The sequence below is a fragment of the Lutra lutra genome, chromosome 13 (genome assembly GCF_902655055.1).
Source record: "Lutra lutra chromosome 13, mLutLut1.2, whole genome shotgun sequence".
In the NCBI taxonomy this organism is placed as follows: domain Eukaryota; kingdom Metazoa; phylum Chordata; class Mammalia; order Carnivora; family Mustelidae; genus Lutra; species Lutra lutra.
Window position 1 is genome coordinate 44,105,957 of NC_062290.1, and position 22,366 is coordinate 44,128,322.

At 39.7% G+C, this 22,366-nt stretch overlaps 1 protein-coding gene across 1 annotated transcript in view; it reads left to right on the plus strand.

Annotated features, from left to right (window-relative positions):
- SH3GL2 (SH3 domain containing GRB2 like 2, endophilin A1) overlaps positions 1-22,366 on the plus strand; it is a 220,498-nt gene that overhangs the window by 164,100 nt on the left and 34,032 nt on the right. Inside the window, 2 exon segments of the mRNA XM_047700952.1 lie at positions 3,713-3,781; positions 13,953-14,025. Of these exon segments, the coding sequence (XP_047556908.1) occupies positions 3,713-3,781; positions 13,953-14,025 (142 nt within the window).

The window sequence follows — 22,366 nt, forward strand, 5'->3', positions numbered from 1 at the left end:
TAGTAGATACGATTAGAAGCAAAAGCTCTCAATATTGAGTTAAGTGTGTATAATCAGAGTTTTGAACAGAGTTGTTTTTTGGGTTTTTTTTTGGATTTTTTGTTTCAGTTTGGGTGGTACAGGGAGTATATTGGCTTATTTGTACTGTTTCATGTAATTCAAATACCTTTTGCTGATGTTCATGTAAATAGGTGATCAATTAAAAATATATAGGTGACCGTTTTCTCAAGTGGCACAGCATCTGAAAATATTCAATACTATGAAATCTTGGTTTTAGGAACTATCTCACTGGAAAATAGTAGGGCAAAACTATTCTTAAATAATTGGTATTAAGTAAGGAAAACAAAACTCATTTTTGGCCAGATAGAATCAGGGAGCCTATATTCCTCACCTTGACCCTTATTCATAAAAAGATAGAAGTTTTAGTAATGACATTTAAAGATTAGGAGGGAAAAATATTTGCTGTATTCCTAAGGAATGAGTCAGTGTTACGTAGCCCACTGTTTAATTCAATGTCTTGATATATTTAGATCTTTTATGACCTGAAAAAATAATAGCCCCAAGAACAATGTAGATGTCATTTTGAATATTGTTTTTTCCCAAGAATCTAATTAGATAAGAAATTTTTATATCAGCCAACCAATAAAATCAGTACCAGTATCTAACTGTTAGCCTCATTAATATGTTTGGTGAACTGTTTCTCTCAGAGCAGCTCAAAGGTCAAGTCTTGTAGAAAAGAGAAAGAGCCTATTATCTCTCAAACTTTCTCTTTTTTTTTAAACCTCCCCCCCCCACATCCACCCACCCACACTAAATAACCTAAACCAAATATGTAAAGCCAGTAGACTAATATGTTGGCCTTGGTGTGAGTTATAGGCTAGTTCTGAATTACTAATGGCCATTGTGATTCCATTTGGTATTCTGTTTGATATAGTGAGCCAGCTATTATGATGTTATCCTGTTTTTAAGTACAAAAATGGGGGAAATTAAAATCATTCCCAGTTGAACAATTTGGGATTGAAAGTGTGGTACAGGCTTTGTGCTTTTGATGAGGACCACATTTTATTCCCCAGAAATGATCAAAATGTAGTTAATGCAAGGTTACCGGGATTCTCTAATATTACTATAAATGGAAACATTACTCATCTATTTTTGATGATAATTTTGTAAATAAAAATTAAATGTCTTCTTCATAGATCATAGGAGGGTCTATTTTTTACCAAAATGGGATGTTGGAAAATAGCAGGTTCCCTGACATTGGAGACAGTCAGGTAGAACTGAGAGAGAGTTGATTGGAAGTTGTGTAGTAAATATTTCTTGATTTTGTAAGACTCACTATGTTAGAGTTTCCCAGTCCAAATTTAAATGAAAACCACGTATTTCAAGAATGATATGACACAAAAGAGGCTGAGATATGAGCTGGAACTGTCATCAGCTGAGCAAAATGAAAGGCATTGAATCTGTAAAAATCACATAAAAATTTGTTTGGCGATAGCAGAAGTTGATATTAATAACCTATAAGGCTCCTTCTGTTTCTGATTTTTTATAACTTAATCCAAAATATGCAGGTCAAGTCACTGGCACTTGGATCCCACTAGGAGATTCTAAATTGAATTCCAGAGGCTTCCTTACCCTCATTTCTGGTTTGGTAAAAATCTTTAAGAAATAGACAAAGAAGCTGACTTCTGTTCCATATTATAGTCAGGCTTTACAGTAGGTGCTACTGATGCCAGGCAAATCCTGAATCTGTACAGACTGCTGAAATAGTTGATAACTAACATCATTCAGGACACAGGTTAAGTGAGAGGGCTGATGTGAAGGATGAAGGATTAAGGCAGAGACTCTAACGGAACTTCAGGCAGAGAAGGCCAGCACCACGGACAGCTCCCCCCACACCCATCCCCCGCAGCTAGCCTAGAGCTGCAAAGAAGGGCAGGGTTTAGCTTTGAAAAACTGCATCCAGGTCTTCATTCCGCCTCATCCTAGCTAAATATCACTAACTTGGACAGGCAGTTTAACTTTTGCAACCCTCAGTTTTCACATCTGCAACTTGGGAATAATAAGTGCTCTATATAGTTCTTGTGATACAGATATTAAATGATAAATTGCAAGAAAAATGTGTCAGCTATACAAATGAAAGATGTTAATACTGTTTTTTATTAGTGTTACACTTTTAATAATTGACCTTTATGTACCCAGGGTTTTATTATATTAATGAAAATTGCTAGATTCTTCTCAAGATTTGACACAACAGTTAAAAAAAGAGAACTGATAGGGAAACCAGGATACTATAAGCAGGTATATCCTCTATTGGTAAGAGAAGGAAACTAGGATTTACTGCTTATCTTATGGGTTCAAGCATGGGTTCTTATACTATACTATTTAATTTTCATAACCACTCTGTGCATCTGGCGAAGAGTAGAGGAGTCTATCTCTGCTGTGGTCTTTCATCACAGCACATTTCTTCTGTTACTGCTGCTGGGGTGAAATGGGTGGCTTCTGGTACACAGAGCCAAAGTGATGATAGAATTCATACTCTCAGTTTTTCCAGTAGTGGTCTCCTTTGAAGTTTTTCCTGATGGCCGAAAGCAGGAGTGGAGAGAGTGAGAGAGGGTAAGGAATACATGAAAGCCCCCAACAAGAGAATATCAGAGCTCCCATTGCCAGGAGACAGAGCCATGTCTCCAAGGACTCCTTTAGAAGGAGATAGAATGAACTTACTGGGATGACCCATGTTGTTACTGAGATTGCTGCAGGTCTGGACTTGGTGGTAGCCTTCCCTGCAGAGTCCTTCAATCCAGTGGTTATTAAAGGAAATGAAAAATCATACTTCAATATGTGTGTGATAACTTTATCTAATACTGTGACATCTTAGTGAAAAGCATCTAACTACCTTTATAATTAGTGTATTTTAAGAGAAAATCTCATGTCATTAGCATTTAATATCCCTGCCTTTGATGAAACCAAGGTATTTTTCTTGTGATCAATTCATACATTTTTATTAGATTTAATTTAAATCTTTATTTCAGAATAGAATAGGACATTTAACTTTTTAATGAACATAAATTCTACATGTGGAAAATGATCATTTGCATATGTGAATTGATGAATATAAAATAGATCATAATGGGAATGATTGGGTAGCAAAGTAATACCCTCAACTTCTTTCCATATGGTTTATCTCATGTTTATAAGGATATGGACAGCTACAGGACACTTTATAAGATTGCTAATCAAGTCCTTTTATCTGAGGATCAGCTGGGCCAATTTTTTCCTTACCAGCTTGATGGATGCTTGTGATTATCTGTTCAATAGCCGATTGAGAAATAGATTGAAGAATTAGCAATTTCATACCTTCAGATCCCTTATCAGAGGGAAATAATAATTATATGATGCTGTTGTCCTTCAGAACTTTTAAAAGTAAACTATTAGTGATTAGGTAGTTATATAATGATGCACATAATAAAGACCACTGGGGTTGAAAACAGAAGAAATAAGTTCCGACTCTTGCTTCAATACCTACTGAGTGCTTGGTCTTTGGCAGGTTGTTTAAACCTGAGCCACAGTTTCCTCCTATGAAAATGGAACTGCCCACCTATGTCGGAGAATGGTTGTGAGATTATATTAGATGATGTTTCTAAAAGGGCTTGAAACTTCTAACCAAATTTTAAAAAGAAACTTTATTATTCTCCTTTTTGTTTGTTTTCTTTAGAAAGTGAGTGAGAAGGTCGGAGGAGCTGAAGGAACCAAGCTAGATGATGACTTCAAAGAAATGGAGCGGGTAAGTTTTCCCCACTCAGAGCTCCCTTTGATGTGTAGTTGTCTAACATACTGAGACGGGAAGGGGAAACTCCTCTCCTCTGGTACCTAAAAATGCATTTTGTTATTTTAAAAGATACTCTCCTTTTAGTGTCTATTTTTAAAAAGAAGATGCAAAGTATCCAGTCTTCTCTTTGCACTACCCTGAGAACAAAGCCTCTGCAAAGGAGAAATATCATAACATAATTTCCTGGTGGATTTTATCATTACTTTCCCAAACAGGGATAACATGAAGTTGTGTTTGAATCGGGGTTGAGGTGGGAAGGAAATCAGGGAAGGCAGGGAATAGTGTCCCAAGTGTCTGGGGAGAGTCTTGATCATTGCCTGGCTTGGGGAATGATTGGGCAATGTTCAGATGTTTGTGTGAAGAGCCAAAGAAAATTCCTAGGTACTTTGTGCCTTGTCTTTTTCAGTTTTTTTTCCCCCCTCTTTGGAGTTCATTGATGAATTCAACAAATTCTTGTTTTGTGCCTCCTATAAGCCAAGCATGTAGGATACAGTAGTGAACTGATAAACAATGTTCCTGACTGCCTCAAGTTCAGAGTCTAGAGGGGAAGGCGACTTTGGGCAAATGCTGACCAGTGTGGCTAGTGTAACAAAATATGGTGCTGGAGAAGCTTGAAACAGAGGAAGCACACTCATACAGGGTGATTACAGAAAGCCTTCCTGCTATTCTAAAGATGATGTGGAGGGTGAGTAAGAGTTACTAGAGAGTTACTACATATGTTTCTGGTAGAAGAAACATCAAGAAAGTACGGGTCACATTTGAGTTCCTGGGGGAAAAAAAAGAGTCACCAAGGGACGCAGGTCTTGTGAAATGAGGCTGTGTAGTTTTTACCTAATTGGTCATCTGGGCTAAGTTCTTGACGTGGACCTCCCTGAGAGCATAGGTACCCATGAGAGAGGAGATTTAATACAAGAGTCCAACCAAAAGTCTGGGAAGCCAGCTTCTTACACCTAATGCCTGACAGCTGTTTGCCCCCAGTGGGGTTATTAAAGTCTGCATTGCTCCTTATTTCTCATCTCTGGACGGTTCTAAGTACCACCTGATCTTTAACCAAAGCTAGTAGCCTCTGCTCTTCATAGTTCTGGAAATGGTATTTTACCCATCCATCTTCTGCAGCATCTGACATCAGACACTGACTCACTTGCTTAGAGTGACTTGCCTCCTCCGCTCCCTGTAATATTTGAATTCCTCACGCCTCATAAGGAGCAGCTTGTGGGTCTGCTAATTTGCACCAACCTCTGTCTCCACCCATTATTTCTTGATCCCCTTAGCCTTTGAATCCTCCCTCTTCCCTAAGGAAGGAATTTATAGCATGTCTCCCCACTGCCATGTTGTTAATGACAGATTAGTCAGGCATTTAGGAATTTAGAACAAGAAGTCAGAATTTGAGTTCAGCTTTCAACATCTGCCAGGACTATAGATAATAAGGTAGGTAGCTCACTGACTAAGTGAAGACAGTTTTTCCATTTTTTTAAAAGATTTTATTTATTTATTTGACAGAGAAAGACACAGTGAGAGATGAAACACAAACAGGGGGAATGGGAGAGCGAGAAGCAGGCTTCCCACTGAGCAGGGAGCCTGATGCAGGGTTCGATCCCAGGACCCTGGGATCCTGACCTGAACCAAAGGCAGACACTTAACGACTGAGCCACCCAGATGCCCCAAATTTTCCATTTTTTAGAGGAAACTAAAAAGAATAGAAAATTAAGAGAATGGAGTAGAATTTATCACTGAGCAACTTATTAAACCTTTGAATCCGTGACAGTCTTGCAAACTAATTGAAAGAGGATCTTTTAAATGTTTTACTTCAGCTTAAGATCCAAAAGTTTTCCTCTGGTTCTGACGGTAAGATTTACTTCTCCTGTTTCCTAGAAAATAATTGACTTCTGGAGTTTTTGTTTCAAAAAATAAATTCTTGGAATTAAAAAAAAAAGCCAAACTTCTGCTCATTAAGGAACACACCTATGGTTTTGTATTTGGGTTTATACGTAGTAAATTGAGAGATCTACGTTTCAGAACAGTGTGGAGATTCTTTTATTTCATTTCAGTATACACATCTTTTTTGTCTTATCTGTGCCTCTGTGCAAATTTTACAGTCTATACCCATGCTGAATTTGCATTAAAGGTAAAGATTTTTGTAGTAATTGGAAAGGCTGTGTCTTGGATTTGGAATACAAAATCTTTTCTGTCCTGTTAATTTGTTGATTACTCACAAAAACATTTTAGCTCAATGTTCCCAAGCCTACAAAAAAATCACCTATCCACAGTCGGTTTTCTGATCATCAAGCATTTGGTGTAGAGAGACCTTTTTGTTCAGTTGTGTTCTTAGAGGTGCAATTAGACAACAAAATGAAGTAAATTAGAGGTTTGCATCAAGCAGCACTACTGGGAGAGAGAATTGGGTATTCCTAGAGGTTGTTTCTCTAATCAGCCACCCCAGTGCCTCTCCTGCAGAGATGCAGTAAAATCCCACATGTGTCTTTTAGCCCTCACAGCTCCCAGAGCTGACTGGGTAGAATCCTGCAGCTCTGTTGTCTCTGCAGGAGCCCTGCCCCTAGCCATTTCTTTCTTCCTCTTAAGTGCTTTGCATAGAATTTTTTATGTTAGTTTTAAATGGTATCTGTGGCTTACAAGATTTGTTAAGTACAGACTAAATTTCTTACTGTGGTGTAGATATTGTGTAAGGTTTATTGAGAAACTACAGATTTTTTGTCAAGAGGAAGTTCTAGAATTTGAGGGATCTCTAACTTCTTCTCAAATTTCCATCTGTTGCTGCAGTTCTGTGTGTGTGTGTGGCCATGTGCATGTGTGTGTGATTGTATTCATTCACGTGGGATATCTGTAAATGTGTCCTCCATGTGAAAATTGTTATGCTGGATAGCAGGAATGTGAAGATGATTAAGTCACAGGGCCTGCCTTCAAGGGGTTTCCAGTTTTGATGGAAGAAATGGGCACATAAATCACGTGGCTTACAGGACATGGTGTTTGGTGCCCTGTGGAGGATTTCCATGAAAGATAGGTTGATTTCATGGAAGAAAGACAGGTGGAAGCTTTCTAGGGAAGAGGATATCTGAGCTAAAGCCTGCAATATTCTTTTCCCTCTGCATGTGTGGGTAATACAGAAGTCCAAATCATGGGGTATAGTACCTCTTTTTGCAGCCTGAAAAGTATCCTGGGAAATCCCTTTTGTTGAAGCCGGAAGAGGTCCTAGGGTTGGAAATGTGGCTATGTACCATTTCAGCGAGAATAGAATTCTTCTGAAGGGTAGCCTCAAGTTTTAAGATATGTATGCAAGATGTTGGGAAAGAATGGGAAGAATGCCATTCCATATGAGAGTGAGGAAGAGTGGGTTATTTGCAGAGTGGGCTGTGGGGAAAATGCTGATAGGAGAATGTCCATGGTCATTATCTTCATACATTTAACTAATCATTGGGTGCATCTTTCTATCCAGCTCCAAGTGGTAAAAATAGAATTAATGAGTAGAAACTCTAGAGACAGAGAGTTAGGCTCAGTGTAAGAAAGAATTTTTGACTGTCAGAGCTGCTTTAAAAAAAAAAGCCATAGCTATAACTGAATTCCCTATCACTGCCCATGTTTAAACAGTGTCTAAAACCACAGTGTGACAGTGGTGTGAGACACACCAGTCATCATCTTTTTTGAGTTTTGTGGCAAGTAATTTGTTACTAATAATATCATATTTTTAATAATACCACTTCGTTGAACTCTGGTGGTTTATCTCAAATAAAGGAGAAAGGTAGAAAGTCCCAGACAGCAGGCTCAGAGTACCACCTATCTGAGTGCACCTGTGGGTGTCTGGCATGCCCAGACATGTCTTCATGGATTAGGTGATGAAACAGAAGGTGGGATTGACTGTACTAAGACCCTCACTCACTGGCATAGATTTGTAAGGTGGGTGAGAGCCCCAGACAAGATGAGCTTTAAAGACACCTTTCTACTGATCCTGAAATTCAGGGGAAGTCAAGTTTCCTCTCAGTGATGTGTTTACAATACACTTCCATCACTTCCATGCTAATATCCATTAAAGGTAATGCCTAAGAAGATTAGCAAAAAAAAAAAAAAAAAAAAAAAAAATGCACTGGGGAAATTTCGGCCTAATGCCTTGTTTATTTTTATTTTTCAACACACTATTAATCAGGCTTTCTGAATACCAAATAACTGCTATACACAGAGCAATTTGGGAACGGGTACATTAATTCTTCCAAGTCAGTAGGGAACTATTAAAACATCCTTATTGGGCCAGTGTATATCTTACTGCCAGACAAACTTTCCCAGGGAGCTGTTTCACTATGTCTCTGTGACTTGCTTAATTAGGTGTCTCATTCAAGGTTCTCATTACTTCAAGTGGATGTGTGTACATTTTTAATAGGTTCATTTTCTTCAGTTATGGAAAAATGAAGAATTTGAAAAGATTTTAATGTTTCATAGACACATTAACATTTCTTTTTGTGAGACCACTCTGAGTTACCCCATATCCAAGTGGATGTTTAATTCATCTATTTATCATTCACCACCAAACCCAAAAACTGTCCTCAATTTTCAGACACCTATTTTTTCCTTAAACTCTGCTACTGCATCCCTGTGACAGAATCTGGGATGATGAGGTATATGCTGGTAGAAAGTCCTACCTTTAATCCTCTTGGTGCCCCACAAAGAATGCTGTGTAGTTCATGTGTGTTGTCACCTGGGTTCAGGATGCAATGACTACTTTTCCATTCATGGAAAAGATAATATTCAGATGTCTCAGAACAAAAGCTCCATTCTAGCCATTCCAGTGCCTTTGGGTTCTCTTGTGTCTTGTCTCTAGAGGCTGAAGCAGCTGGTGAAATGATCAGCATCCATAGGTTCAGTGTGACACATATTGGTAAAAAATAAAGCCTTTATTATTTATTTATTTATTTATTTATTTATTTATTTATTTATTTATTTTTATTATTATATATTATATATATTATATATAATATATGTTATATTATATATAATAATATAAATTATTTATTTATTTATTTATTTATTTAAAAAATAAAAGGCTTTATTTTTTTACCAATATGGGATTGGCAGACTCTTTCCGTAAGCATAGTAGGCTTTGAGGATCAGAGGGCCTCTGCTGTAACTTCTCACTCCTGCTGAAGAGGAACAGCAACTACTGATGACCTGAAAGGAAGGAGCATCACTGTGTTCCAATCAGAAGACACAGAAATTTGAATCTCCTGTAATTACTATATGCAATGAAATAGGAGTTTTAATTTGAATTTTTCCAACTATTTTTAAAATATAAAAACAACTAGTGGCCCAGATTTGGCCTAATGGCCCCAATTCTTGAGGAAAAATGGTCTAGTGAGTAGACCGGGTTAAGAGGGCTACTTTTCTCTCTACTCAAAGTTCAGATCACAAGACTGGAGAGTGGAGGAAGAACCTCCTGACTCCAAAGTATGACAGTTGCTAAAATCCTGGTGTTGAGAAAACTGAAAAAAGACCAGAAGGAGATAGGTCTATGCTTTTACCTTCAGGAAAAAAAAAAAACAAAAAACAAAAAACAAAAAAAAAACTTACATTGAATTTTTATGTCCTTAAAAAAATACCTATTTATATATATATTTACAGTTTCACCTCTAAACAGCCTTTGCCAGTGGCACCCTACACCTGTCCAGACAAGGCTAGTTACAGAAATGGCATCTCAGCAGCTCACAGAAATGGGAGTTGTGATTTAGGATGCATCAAAATTTATTTTCAAGTAATGGGAAAATTTGGGCATTGAGGAAATCATGACCTGAATGTTTTAAGTTCAGAGCCTAACTGCTGTTCTCAAATGGGAATGAACTCTTGCAAGTTAGGATAAATTATTTAAGTTGAAGTCTTTGTTCATATTAATTATATCAGACCTATTAATAAGAGAATATGTGCTTGGACATTGCCAGTTTAAGTATATAAATAGCTTCCTGACAAGTACCTACTGAGGCACACTCAGGGTACTCACAGGGTAATAGCCCTCAGCCTGTCCATGACTGACACAGTATAGTTTAGCAAAAAGACTCCTAGACATTATTACGAAGGACAGAGATGGAGAGAAGTTAGAATCTGGTCAGCCTCCCACCTGCAGTTGGCCCTTGAACTGTTTAGTTCCTTCAGTGATCTTTCTTAGAAAATCTCTGACCCACGGCCTTTGAACTACTTTTCTTCCCCTCATAGCCATAGTGGATGTGTGACACCAGACAGTTCATTTGCCTTCTCTAGGTTCAAACTTGTACATCCAAAACATGAAGGCTTTGGATTAGATGTAACACTGGGTGGTCTCTATTATGTTCTTTATTAAGTGCTATCTGTCACCGTAAAATCAAGAGCAAGATTCCTGTGGATGAATTTGTTAATCGCCTATTCCCTGTTTGAGGTACGTCTTGATAACACAATACACAAATGATTATATTGGATGAAGCTGTTTTCAGAAGTGGATTTCAAGTGAATTTTATTTAACACTCTGATCAAAAAGGTTTGGCTAGAGCTGGTTTTATGGTGATGTCTCGCTTAGGTAACTAAAAGTGTCCAAGGAGTTTGCTTCTTTGGACACAAAGTCTATAAAGATCTGAGGGTGGTATGGGCTCCTTCCTGGAAGATTTTGGTCAAACCACAGAAGACACTGAATAGCTTTTATTCCTACTACCCTTGGAAGATTGAATCCCACCCGGAAAACAGACTTCATGCTCTAATATTGGCATCTCTGTTGTCTCAGTGCCCTTCCCTGAGACCACTGGCTTTAGCCAAACTAGTGGCTTGTATTAATAGAGCCCAAGTAGTTGAGCTCTCTATTTGAGGAGCCCAGAAGGGAGAGGGGGTTCCATGCCCCAAATGAGAACCATTTTTCATTTCTTCCCTGCTGACCCCTCTGTGTACCACTCCAAATACATGCTTCTAGAACCCAGCCTCTGTAGAGAAGTCCGTGTAACTGAGGGCATGTGGTCAAACAACTCAATGTAGGAGTCTCCCTTTTGTGGAGGCCCAAAATTCCCAGAGTAGAATAGTCCTTGTGGATAAACTTTCCACAGATTTTGAAGACTTTAAGAAAAAATACCCAGAAGATGGGATGGGATGTGTTTTCGCCCTGGTCCTGTGTTGGCCACTGCCAGATCCCCAGCCCCAACTGAAAGATGTCACAAAGAGCCTTGCAGCTCTAACTTGGACTCTGTCTTCATTTGGGAGGTGTCCCTTTTTGCCCATCTTTCTATGAGGAGCTTATGCTTTCAAGAAGTTACAGGGTAATAGTTCAGAACACAGACACTGGAGCCAGAATCAGGTGAGTTGCTTAACCTCTGTATATCTATTTTACAGGGTTTCTGATGATTAAATGAGTTCAGATATTTAAAACCCATTAGAATGACTTTTGACAAACAGAAAAAACTTTATGGTGGTGGTGGGAGTAATTATTACAGAGGGTTGGAGTGGGAGAAAGTTAGAAATTAGTTAACAGCCTAGTAGCGGATGACTTTGGAATATCACAGGGCCAGTGGACAGTTCAGTTCCTCCTCTGGCTCACTCTCTTAGAAACCTTGAACTTTGGGATGGTTTCTTCCCATCACAGCCACATAGGACTGTTGGATACACATTTGACCTCCAGTTCCTTCATCCCTATCATATAGTCTTAAGGAGATCTATGTCTCCCTCCTATCATGCATGTAACGTGGACTTTCAGCATGTTTGTTGTACACACAACCTTTTATTCACTTCCATGACTTCCATGAGTGTGTAGTGCATGGTCGGTATTCTGCTAATACTGCCAGTACCTCCACTTATGGCCATACAAGTCCTGTACTGCACAACTCCAGGGAACCCTTGTTCACTTCTGTACTAAACATGACTTGGTACATGCTCAAATCTAAGGCCTCCCACAAACTCAGGTCAACCAGAAGGACCTGGTACAGGGTTCTTATGTAGGCTAGCACCTCTTGAATAGGAGTGCTTCTTAAGGTAATTTTATACCATGATGAACACGTGAGAAAAGTGGTTTCTTTTGTTAATTGCAGTAAGAAGAAACTCCTTACACAAAAATATGACTGCCATGAAATGGGATATTATTAAGTATTGAAAAACCAAACTGAACAATAAAATATGCTGATGGGGGGTGCGTCTGGGTGGCTCAGTGGGTTAAAGCCTCTGCCTTCGGCTCGGGTCATGATCCCAGGGTCCTGGGATTGAGCCCCGCATCAGGCTCTCTGCTCGGCAGGGAGACTGCTTCCTCCTCTCTCTGCCTCCTTGTGATTTCTGTCAAATAAATAAATAAAATCCTTAAAAAAAATATGTTGATGGAATTTGGTTTTGTTTCTGATTGTGAAAGACACTTATCCCATCCATAAAAGGCTGATTTTATATGTAGGTGCAGTACGTTTCTAAAAAATTTCTTAGAATTGAGGGAGGAGCCCTTGAACTCCAGTTAAAACAAAACAATGAAGCCCCCATGGACTTGAGAGCTGAAATTCTACCGTCAGTGATTTCTTTTACTCATATCTATATCATATATCCCATCACATACCTTGGGTAGGAGGATGTATTTGTTTTTATTAGTTAGATACCCTGTCAAGTGGAGTGAGTGAGTGGGCCACACATGTGGATATGGAAAGGATTTTATTAGAGAATGTACAGTGGGCTATTACACTCTCCATTAGGGAGGAGGGCCTGAAAGAGAGAGGGCATGTTGGCTTGCTGAACACAAATGCTGACTGTTCAAAATTTTGCAGAGATGGACTTGAAGATTGAGATTTTTACTTGGAATTAACCAAAAGTTTAAAGATTGATTAGAAGTGTTTGTTTAAGGGGCGCCTGGGTGGCTCAGTGGGTTAAAGCCTCTGCCTTTGGCTCAGGTCATGATCTCGGGGTCCTGGGATGGAGCTCCGCATTGGGCTCTCTGCTCTGCGGGGAGCCTGCTTCCTCCTCTCTACTGCCTGCCTCTCTGCCTGCTTGTGATCTCTGTCTGTCAAATAAATAAATAAAATCTTAAAAAAAGAAGAGAAGCGTTTGCTTAAGAATTTTATATACTTAGGATATTCTGAGAAGTTAAAACTTTCCATCCATAAACAGAGTTGATGTTGCATATTTCTTTTTTTCTGTCCCTGAAACCTGCCACCATGCCTGGCCCACTGCAGACAACCCATAAATGCCTCTGGGGCAAAATATGATTCATGATCTCCACGTTCTTTTTCTTTTTCTTTTTCTTTCTCTTTTAAACTTCTACTTGTGTTTATTTTATGCTATATGTATTCATGGGCCATATGTTTTTATTCCTTTGGTTTTTACTTGAGGTGTGTGTGTGCACGCATGTGTACATGCAGCCTCCTCTTCTGGTTTGGGAACAGTTCTTTTCAGCAAGAATCATCTCAGGGCAGCAGAGTGAGCTTATGTAGGGCTTAATTTATGAGCTCTTTAAACCTGGGATTCACCTTAGGGGTCTTGCTCACATGGACGTGCTCAATGACTAGAGAATCTACATCAAGAACCTTGAGTTCAGTGTTATTCCCTGCATTTTTAAGCATGTACAGTGAAAATTCAGTATCTTATTGGGCTTGGAACCTGTGTCCAGCCCTACTGTTTGGCCTGGGCACATCTGCCATCTCCAGTAACATATCTCCCATCTGGTAACAATGGGATAGCACATTTTCTATAAAGTGACATAATTTTGGTGACTTTTTGGGTATGTGTACCTTCTATGGCTTGGGCAGTTTCCAGGGTATTCTTAAAGTGAACATGGAGATTTGAACCTCTTGATTTGCATGATTGTGTGTGTGGTGGGGGGTGGGTGAAGTTAAAATGAACCACTTTCAGAGACCACCTCAGGCCCATAGTGGAAGAGGAAACTATCTCCCCCTTATTTTGCCTGAAGATAGTAAAGTATATTTTGAAACAGATTTTAGGAAATTCCTGGTTCCTCTTTCAGTAACTAGGGTTTCCACCCTTGATGGAGCCTAGCTGAATGTGAAGCGATTCTTCCTTCCGGAGCCTCTCCAGCTCCTCCCTGCCCCCCACCCCCCGCTCTGTTTTAGCACCAGTGGTTGTTATTCAAGCAAAACTTGGGTGCTACAGCTAATAGTTTTTGTCACTTAGAACATCTCTTTTCTCATTTCAGAAGGTGGATGTCACCAGCAGGGCTGTGATGGAAATAATGACCAAAACAATTGAATACCTTCAACCCAATCCAGGTAAGGGATTGCTCTATGCTTTCAGGATGTCCCTCCAGGTAACTTGTAGTTTCTCTTCGATCGACATTTAGTTTTGGTGTGCTTCTTCCTCAGCCCTCCTTTCTGGAGCTTCAGTGACTTTCCTGTATAGCACCTTTGGTGGTAGGTTTCAGGGACAGAAAAGGACAGAAAAGGAGGGAGAACCTCTTAAGGCTGACATTGAAGTAACTGGAGCATTCTGGGATATTTTGTCTGACCCTAGTGTATTTAACAAATAGCATAGCACGGACATCTTGGATGGCACATCATGTCAGGGTAGCTGCAAGCTGTTAGCCATCAAACTTAAATTTTCAAGGGATGGTAAGAAAGAATTGGGATAGTTATAAGATCTAGTAATTTCCAGAAGGTGTGAAAGAATAGGAAGTTCTTGTGAAATACAGAGGGTTTCTGTTCATACAGCATCACTAGAGTTTTTGGAAAGTTGTTCTTAATTTCAATGCCTCTCTGAGTATATGGCTGGTTAACATTTGTTCCTGCTAATTTGCTATGCTCCCAGAGAGGGAAGTTGTAATAGAGATAATGGATCTACCCCTTGAAAGGAGAACTAGGCAGAGCTGAGGAGTGTCTGTAGACACAAGGTATAACAAAGCAGAATGGTCTGTGTCATCGACCTCCTCACTCCTCTTCCTGACATCAGTTCCTAACACAGCGTATAGAAAGGATGGAAGAAAGCCTTGAGGCAAGGCTGATTGTATTTACGTGAGAAGTATGAATATTTAGAAAACTGCTCACTTTTAGGACTAGGTTCTTTGGGAGTTTCAGGTTGGGAGTCTAGTGTCTTTGGTGTTTCTGGGGAGGGTGGTCTACACTGTGTCAGCCCCAGTGTGTTTGGATACAGAGCACTAGTAGCAAGAAGTGAGAAAAGGAGAAGGTGTGGGGTAAGAGGAACAAGTGAAATTGGAAGTATTGACTAGTTCTCTACTGCCTCCTGCTGCTGGCCGAGCTCTCAACCAACCTTTATTTACCTGTGAGAGCACAGCTGCTGTCTCAAAGATGAACAAACTTTATAGGAATAACATTCTTGATTTTTCCTCTTTTTAAAATACATAAGAGATGGGATTACATAAGGAAGGAAAATACAGAAGTAAGTATAGTAAGGTATAGGAACTAGGAATGTAGCTGATTGTGAACCAAATGATTAGTAAATTAGACAAAGAATACCAAAAATGAAGTTCCTAATTTTTATCAGAGCCACCTTCATGACCTTTATATTCATTCCACAGAGATGCAAGGATCTCTTAGGTAGTCATTTATTTCTTAGGATTCCTATCACAACTGTGATAGATCAGGTTCTGAAGAGAGATGCTCACCCTGTCACACCATAAGAAATCATTGAATAAGGACAAAAAATTTGTATTTTCATCTTTGCATAGAATTTTGAAGTGCTCTTTGATCTCCTGGGATTTATACATGTATTGTGCTGGTAACTCATTTTTGTAGGGTGAAGATAATTATAGAGTAAGGAGGGAAAATAGACTATTTATTGAGCACTAATGCATTTTTAGGGTGGTGCTAATTATGTACACCGTCTCAACTCTGAAAATAACCAATTTTTCTGATTGGAAAAATAACACACAGTTGAACAATTCATAATTATGGAAAAGGGACTAAAAATCCATCATAAAACACATCCTTAGTGGAAACCATCAGTGTTCTTGAGTATAATGGAACTCTGTTTTAGATAGCTACAGTGTGTTGAATGGTATGCCCCCTCAAAATTCAGGCCACCCAGAATCTCAGAATCTGGCCCTATTTAGAAATAGAGTCTTTACAGATACAAATAGTTAGTGATCTTGAGATGAACTCATTCTGGAGTTAGTGTTGGCCCTAAAGCAATGATTGGTATTTTTGTAAGAAAGGAAGACACAGAGACATAAGGACGAAAACCATGTGAAGTGGAGGCTGAGATGGGAGTGATGTGGCCACAAATCAAGGAATTCCAAGAGCCACCAGAAGCTGGAAGAGGCAAGAAAAGGATTCTCCCAGACAGCCTCTGGAAAGAACCAACCCTGCAGACACCTTGATTTCAAGCTTCTGGCCTCTTGAACTATAAGAAAGTAAATTTCCTGTTGCATTAACTCACACAGTTTGTGGCAATTTGTTGTGGTAGCCTTAGAAAACTAAGGGCTAACCTTATTTTCTGCAGGAAGAAACATGGGTCCAAAAATTTAAGAAACGTTCCCAAAGTCACACATCTTGGAGGGGATGAGGTCAGAATTGGAATCCAAGTTAGGGTACAACAGAAATTCAGAAAGGAAACAAATTGTGGGATTGAGACTTAATTTTATTTTAATAAAAAAGATTACAGAAGGAGGTCATGGGAGAAATAAGAATTTTCAGAAATGACATTTTTAATAAAATGTTTAATGTGCTTACTAGCTGCCAACATGTTGGTTTGTTTTATGGATGTTTAAAAATTGAATGGACATTTGTCACCAAAAAGAACAATTAAGGCCACCACCCAGGCAATCCCAGTTTCATTTCAGAGAAGCAGTTATATGTAGGCAGGCCACATATGTGTACAAGTTGGGTCCAGAACAAAACAAAATTTTGTAGACTTATTCTATAGAATTCGGACGATCTGTATCTGATTGGTCTATGATGGATATGATTTAGTCCCTCCATCAGTTTCTCATGCTGAGAGCAGACACTTCACTATAGCACTTCTGCAAAGTGGCTGGTTCAGTACACTTGTTCACTATCCAAGTGTCCTTGACAAGGGTATGCAGGAGTCTAGCAAACACTCAGAGATACCCAGTCTTTGGGTACAGAAAAGCAGAAAGAATATTCTCAAATTCATACTTGGTAAATACTTTGAGCCTCTCAGTGACCCCAGGAACTGTGTCAACCAACATGTTTCCCTAGACACTGGTCCTGAATGAGTGAGATCTAGCTTGGGTCAGGACAGAGCCTGGTGCCAGCCAACAGATTTACATGAATAGGCTGATAGGCTCTGTGGAAATTCATGCTTTGAAGGTACTTTGAGAATGAATATCTTGCATTAATTTAGTATTCTGGGATGTGTTCTGGCTTTCAGATCTTGTGGCTTTCATATCTTTTATATTCTTAAAACCCAGTTCCTATTGAAGTGATGACCAAAGAGAGTTTGATTAATTTTCATGAATCTGTAGATATGCTCTACACTGTGTAGGCCCCTTAGTCCACTCTCGCCTGCTTCCAGAATGAGGTTTTTAAAAGGAAAATCTGATCATTATCATTATCTTGCATAAAACCTTTCAATGGCTTTTCATTGCTTTTATGATTAGGTTTTAAATTTTCAACATGGCTTAAAGGACCCTCCTTGCAGGGTTAGTTTGCCCTTTCCCCTCTACCTTGGCAGGCAATTAGTACCCTCTGGTGCAGCATAAAGGTCATTTAAAAGCCTTCCTTGACCCCTGACTAGTGAGGTTCCCCTGTCAAGATTCCTGCTGCCTTTCCCTGGTGGCACACGCCACACTTACTGTAAATGTGTGTGATGTGTGTGCTTTTGTTTGTCTTCCTCTGTAAGGACAGAACTGTGCCTGCCTTATCCCCATGCCCAGTCCCCAAGTCAGGTCAAGGCAACTGGTGGCATTTGGGTATTTGAACAAATGAGTTATGAAACACTATTGACAGTCATTGGCTAAAGTGACAAAACTGCTATAATATAAAGAGGAAAAGGAGAGGGGCACCTGGGTGGCTCAGTGGGTTAAAGCCTCGGCCTTCAGCTCAGGTCATGATCCCAGGATCCTGGAATTGAGCCCCGCATCAGGCTCTCTGCTCAGCGGGAAGCCTGCTTCCCTTCCTCTCTGCCTGCCTCTCTGCCTACTTGTGATCTCTGTCTGTCAAATAAATAAATAAAGATCTTAAAAAAATAAAGAGGAAAAGGAGAAACTCTTGCTTTTCCCTAAACCATCAGCTCTACCCATATAACTAACGTTTATCAAATGCATTTATTTTTATGCAAAGATCAACTTTAGATGTTTTAGGGATAAAAATAGGACCAAAGGGGCGCCTGGGTGGCTCAGTGGGTTAAGCCGCTGCCTTCGGCTCAGGTCATGATCTCAGGGTCCTGGGATCGAGCCCCGCATCGGGCTCTCTGCTCAGCAGGGAGCCTGCTTCCTCCTCTCTCTCTACCTGCCTCTCTGCCTGCTTGTGATCTCTCTCTGTCAAATAAATAAATAAAATCTTTAAAAAAAAAAAAAAAAACAGGACCAAGATTGGGCTTCAGACCTCTGGTACTTCACAGCTGAGTAGCATAAGATATATACACCCTGAGGAGACCTGGAGGGCTTCACAGCTAATTCCTCCTGGAATTCCAGTTCACTAATGAAGTGAGCAAGGGTAAATGGGGTCACAGGTTTATAGGTGTATGCTGTGAAGCAGGGCTTTCAAGAATATAGACCAGAGAGCTGTAAAGTCTTCTACCATGGATTGTGAAATATTCTGAATGGAATAGCATAAACAAGTACAAATTTGCAGCCTACTGAGAAATAATTCAGACATGAAAAGTATTGTACCTTATATTCTTATATTCAGTCCTTATATTCTTATGGCATAAAAACAAAGACCATTCCAAAAGATAGAAATCAGTTTTCTTATACAAGTAGTCTGATGCCTTATGGAGAAAAAAGTATTAAATCAACAATGCTGAATAGAAATAAGTTGCAAGCCACATGTGTAATTCTGAATTTTCTAGTAGCCACATTAAAGAGTAAAAAGAAAGGGAAAAATGATTTTAATAATATGTTTTTAACCCAGTATATCCAGAATTTAACCAATATTAAAATATTGAGAAATTTTACTTTCTTTTTTATTCTTGTGCTATGTTTTGAAATTCATTGTGTTATTTCACACTTACAGCACAACTCAGTTTGGACTAGCCACATTTCAAATGATTGATAGCCTCATGTGGCTGGTGGTTCCCATAATGGGCAGCTCAGGATAATTTGCCATTCAAGCTATCTATTATATTTTGATATATGTTTGATGTTTAGCTCATTGGCTTATGTATATTGGTGGTGGCTTGTTTGTTTGTTTTTTCAGTAGAGAAATGAACCCTTGATTTTAGACTTAGAATATCTTTCATTTTTTTTTTAACCTTCTGCAAATCTATTACATGGCATTGTGCTAGAGATCTTCCCCTGAAATAGAATGATGGACATGACCAGATTGGGCTCTGTTTCCTTCCCAGTCTTAGCTTAGTGATTGTGACAGAGTTTTTTTCAGTTTGCAGTGAAAAGTTTTTCTGACCCTGAGAAGTTGCATAAGCCTATGCAAATTTCTAAGATGTGTAGATAAAAAGCAGTTTGGGCATGAGAAATTACTGTGCATGGTCAAGGTTTGGTTTTGTACAGAAGTGCTCTTTCCTTGAATGCCCACATGAGTTAGCTTTCTCCAACATGCCTCAGATTGGGGTATTAAATTGGGATCATTTTGTGTCTATTCATAATTTTTTAATAATAATTTTAAATTTCATTTGTGGAATGTTGCCTGTGGAAGTAAAAGCTGTATTAATTTTGAAATATCTCCTTAGTCCCTGAAAAAGATACTACATCAAAATTGCTATACTTCTTTCCCACAGGCTCCTTTCAGAGATGAAAATGTACTGATTATAGGACATTTGGTGACAGTGGGACTGAAATCAATACATGTATTATTTGGCATTTGTGTATTCAAATCCTTGGCTACACAACATCCTGAAATTGCTATGTTTCCTGGAGGGCAGGTCCTCAGCTGTATTCATCTTGTTTTTCAGGGCTCTTAGCATTGTGCCTGCTTCATTGTTTGCCTTCAGTAGGTCTTCTGATTAGATGCATGAATGAATGTATCTATTTTTCTCTTAAAGAATAGGGGATATGTTTGGAGTCTGGTAGCCAGAGGTTTTACTTTTCTAAATCCTGACACTGAAGAGTAAGGAAAATGCATAAGGACAGATAACAAAAGTAATTGTGAGGAAAATGTTGCTGCACTTGAAAAGAATCGGGTCTTTTAGGGATGAACATTATCAAAGAGGAAAATAAGGCGGGTGGTATGTGGTGTCGTCTGTATACTATATATACTGAACAGGCTTCAGGGTTTTCCTGTTTTCACTGCATCTTTGGGAAAAATACTGAAAATGATTAGTTTCCTAGTATATTTGAGGTCCCTTAAATGACCTGGTTTTAAGTCAGTGGGCACTGGTAGATTACTGATCCTCATTTCTGTGTCTCTAAAGACTGGTAAGCCAGACCTTATTTAAAATGTACTTAATCATAACAGATATCAGACAATTAACATGTGCATATATGCAGAAAATTAAGCTAATGGAATCTCACTCTAATAGCCTTGAGTCACTGATCCCCTACCTGCATGTGGTGGTCCCTCTCTCAGTCCCTCCAGGTCCCTTCCCCTCCCTTGCACCCCTGCAGGCTTCCTGGCCTTATAGTCTCTCTGTGGCTTCACACTCTTTCCTGCAGCGGGACTTGGCACCTGGTTGTTCCCATCTCCTGGAATGCCCACCTGCCCCTTACCTGACATCTATCCTGTTACTCATCCTTCCTGCTTTGTCTTAAATATCACCTCCCCTGAGAGCCATTCCCTGAACCTCCTCTGAAGCAGCTCCACTCCACTGTTGCATTCTCGTGAGGCCCACACGTGAGTTCCCTCCACAGATCTCTCCACTGCTTCCCGTTTAGAATAACATTGAAAGTTATTTTTGGGATAACGGGGTCGACAGTCTGACTTCATCTCCCACATTCCTGCCCGTCTCCCTCGGCTCCCTGGGCACCAGCGTCGCCAGCCTCCCCACTGTTCCTCAGACACACAGCTCCCCCACTCATCCGGACGGTCCAGCCCTTCCGGCATCACCTGCTCCCACATCTTCTCAACGTCCTCCCTCAGGTCTCTGCTCCAGTGTCGTCATATTTGTGTGGCTTCCCTGACCATCTTGTTTAAAACATCATTGCTCCTCGTTCTTTAAACACTTTCTGTATTATTTTTCTTCATGGCATTTATCGCTGCTTAGACTTTTATTGGATGTTTACTGGTTAAGATATGACTGTAATGCACGTGGCCCAAGTGCAGAGTTGTTGTTCATACACTGCAGTCAAAGAGCCCTGTTCTTATCTTTTCTTGCATTTCTCACAGTATGTACTTTCACATGTTTTTATGTGTTCAGTATCCTGCCTTCCTCCCTTCCTACTCCCCTGCTTTACATTCTCCACATAGCAGCTAGGTCATTCCATTAAAGATGTGACTCATATGTCGTCATTCTTCTGCTTATTATTCTCTGGTGGCTTCTCACCAAACTGAGGGCACACTTACTGGCTGCGAGTCCCTCCGTGATTGGGCTCTTGCCCTGCCGCTGAGCTTCTGCTGCTCTCCATCCACTCTCACCGACTTCTTCTGACCCTCGCCATGCTCAGCTTGTTCCCGCCTCAGGCTTTTTGCACATGAAGTTTCTCTGCCTGGGACTCTTCTCCTGCCTCCCTCGTGGCTGCACCTTCCTCTCATGCCATCTCTCTGTGTGGTCCTTCCCTGGACGCTCTGTCTGAAGTAGCTTCTTCTCACTCCTCTTATATCCCTTCTATTCTGTCACTGTTTGAAATATTCTGTATTTTATCTTTTTTTAATTTAAATATTTTTTTAAAAGATTTATTTATTTGAGAGAGAGGGAGAATGAAAGAGAGGTTAGCGGGAGAAGCAGATTCCCTGCTGAGCAGGGAACCTGGTGTGGGACTTGATCCTGGGACTCCAGGATCGTGACCTGAGCCAAAGGCAGTTGCTTAACCAACTGAGCCATCCAGGCGCCCCTCTGTATTTTATCTTTTTAAAAATCATCTGCTAATCACCCACATTCTCCATCTAGAATGTAATCTCCACCAGGGTAGGGACCCTGTCCTGTTTACTATATCTAATATAAAAATAGTGCCCTCGATATTAAATCAGTGCTATTTATCCCTCCCACTGTGTCATAAACTCATGAGAGACCAGACTGCATTTGTTTTGCTCATTTCTGTATACCTAGTACCTCGCACAGTGGTGCTTAGTAGCTGTTTAATTTGCTGAATGAGTGAATCAAATCATGTTAAGCATATTTAAGCTCCGTCTATAGGAGTAGCTGACCTCCCAGGTAGAATCATGATCTGTAGACTTGAACATGCCAGGATCAGAGTTGTTACTCTGCCTATGTTATATCTACTTGGTGTCATGTACAATTAATACATTTCACAGTTGCTTTGGAAAAAGTATGGCAGTATATAATCTCATGTTTAACCTCATTGGGCTGGAGCTATTGACAGAACATCCATATTTACACACACAGATAACTCTTCCCATTTTC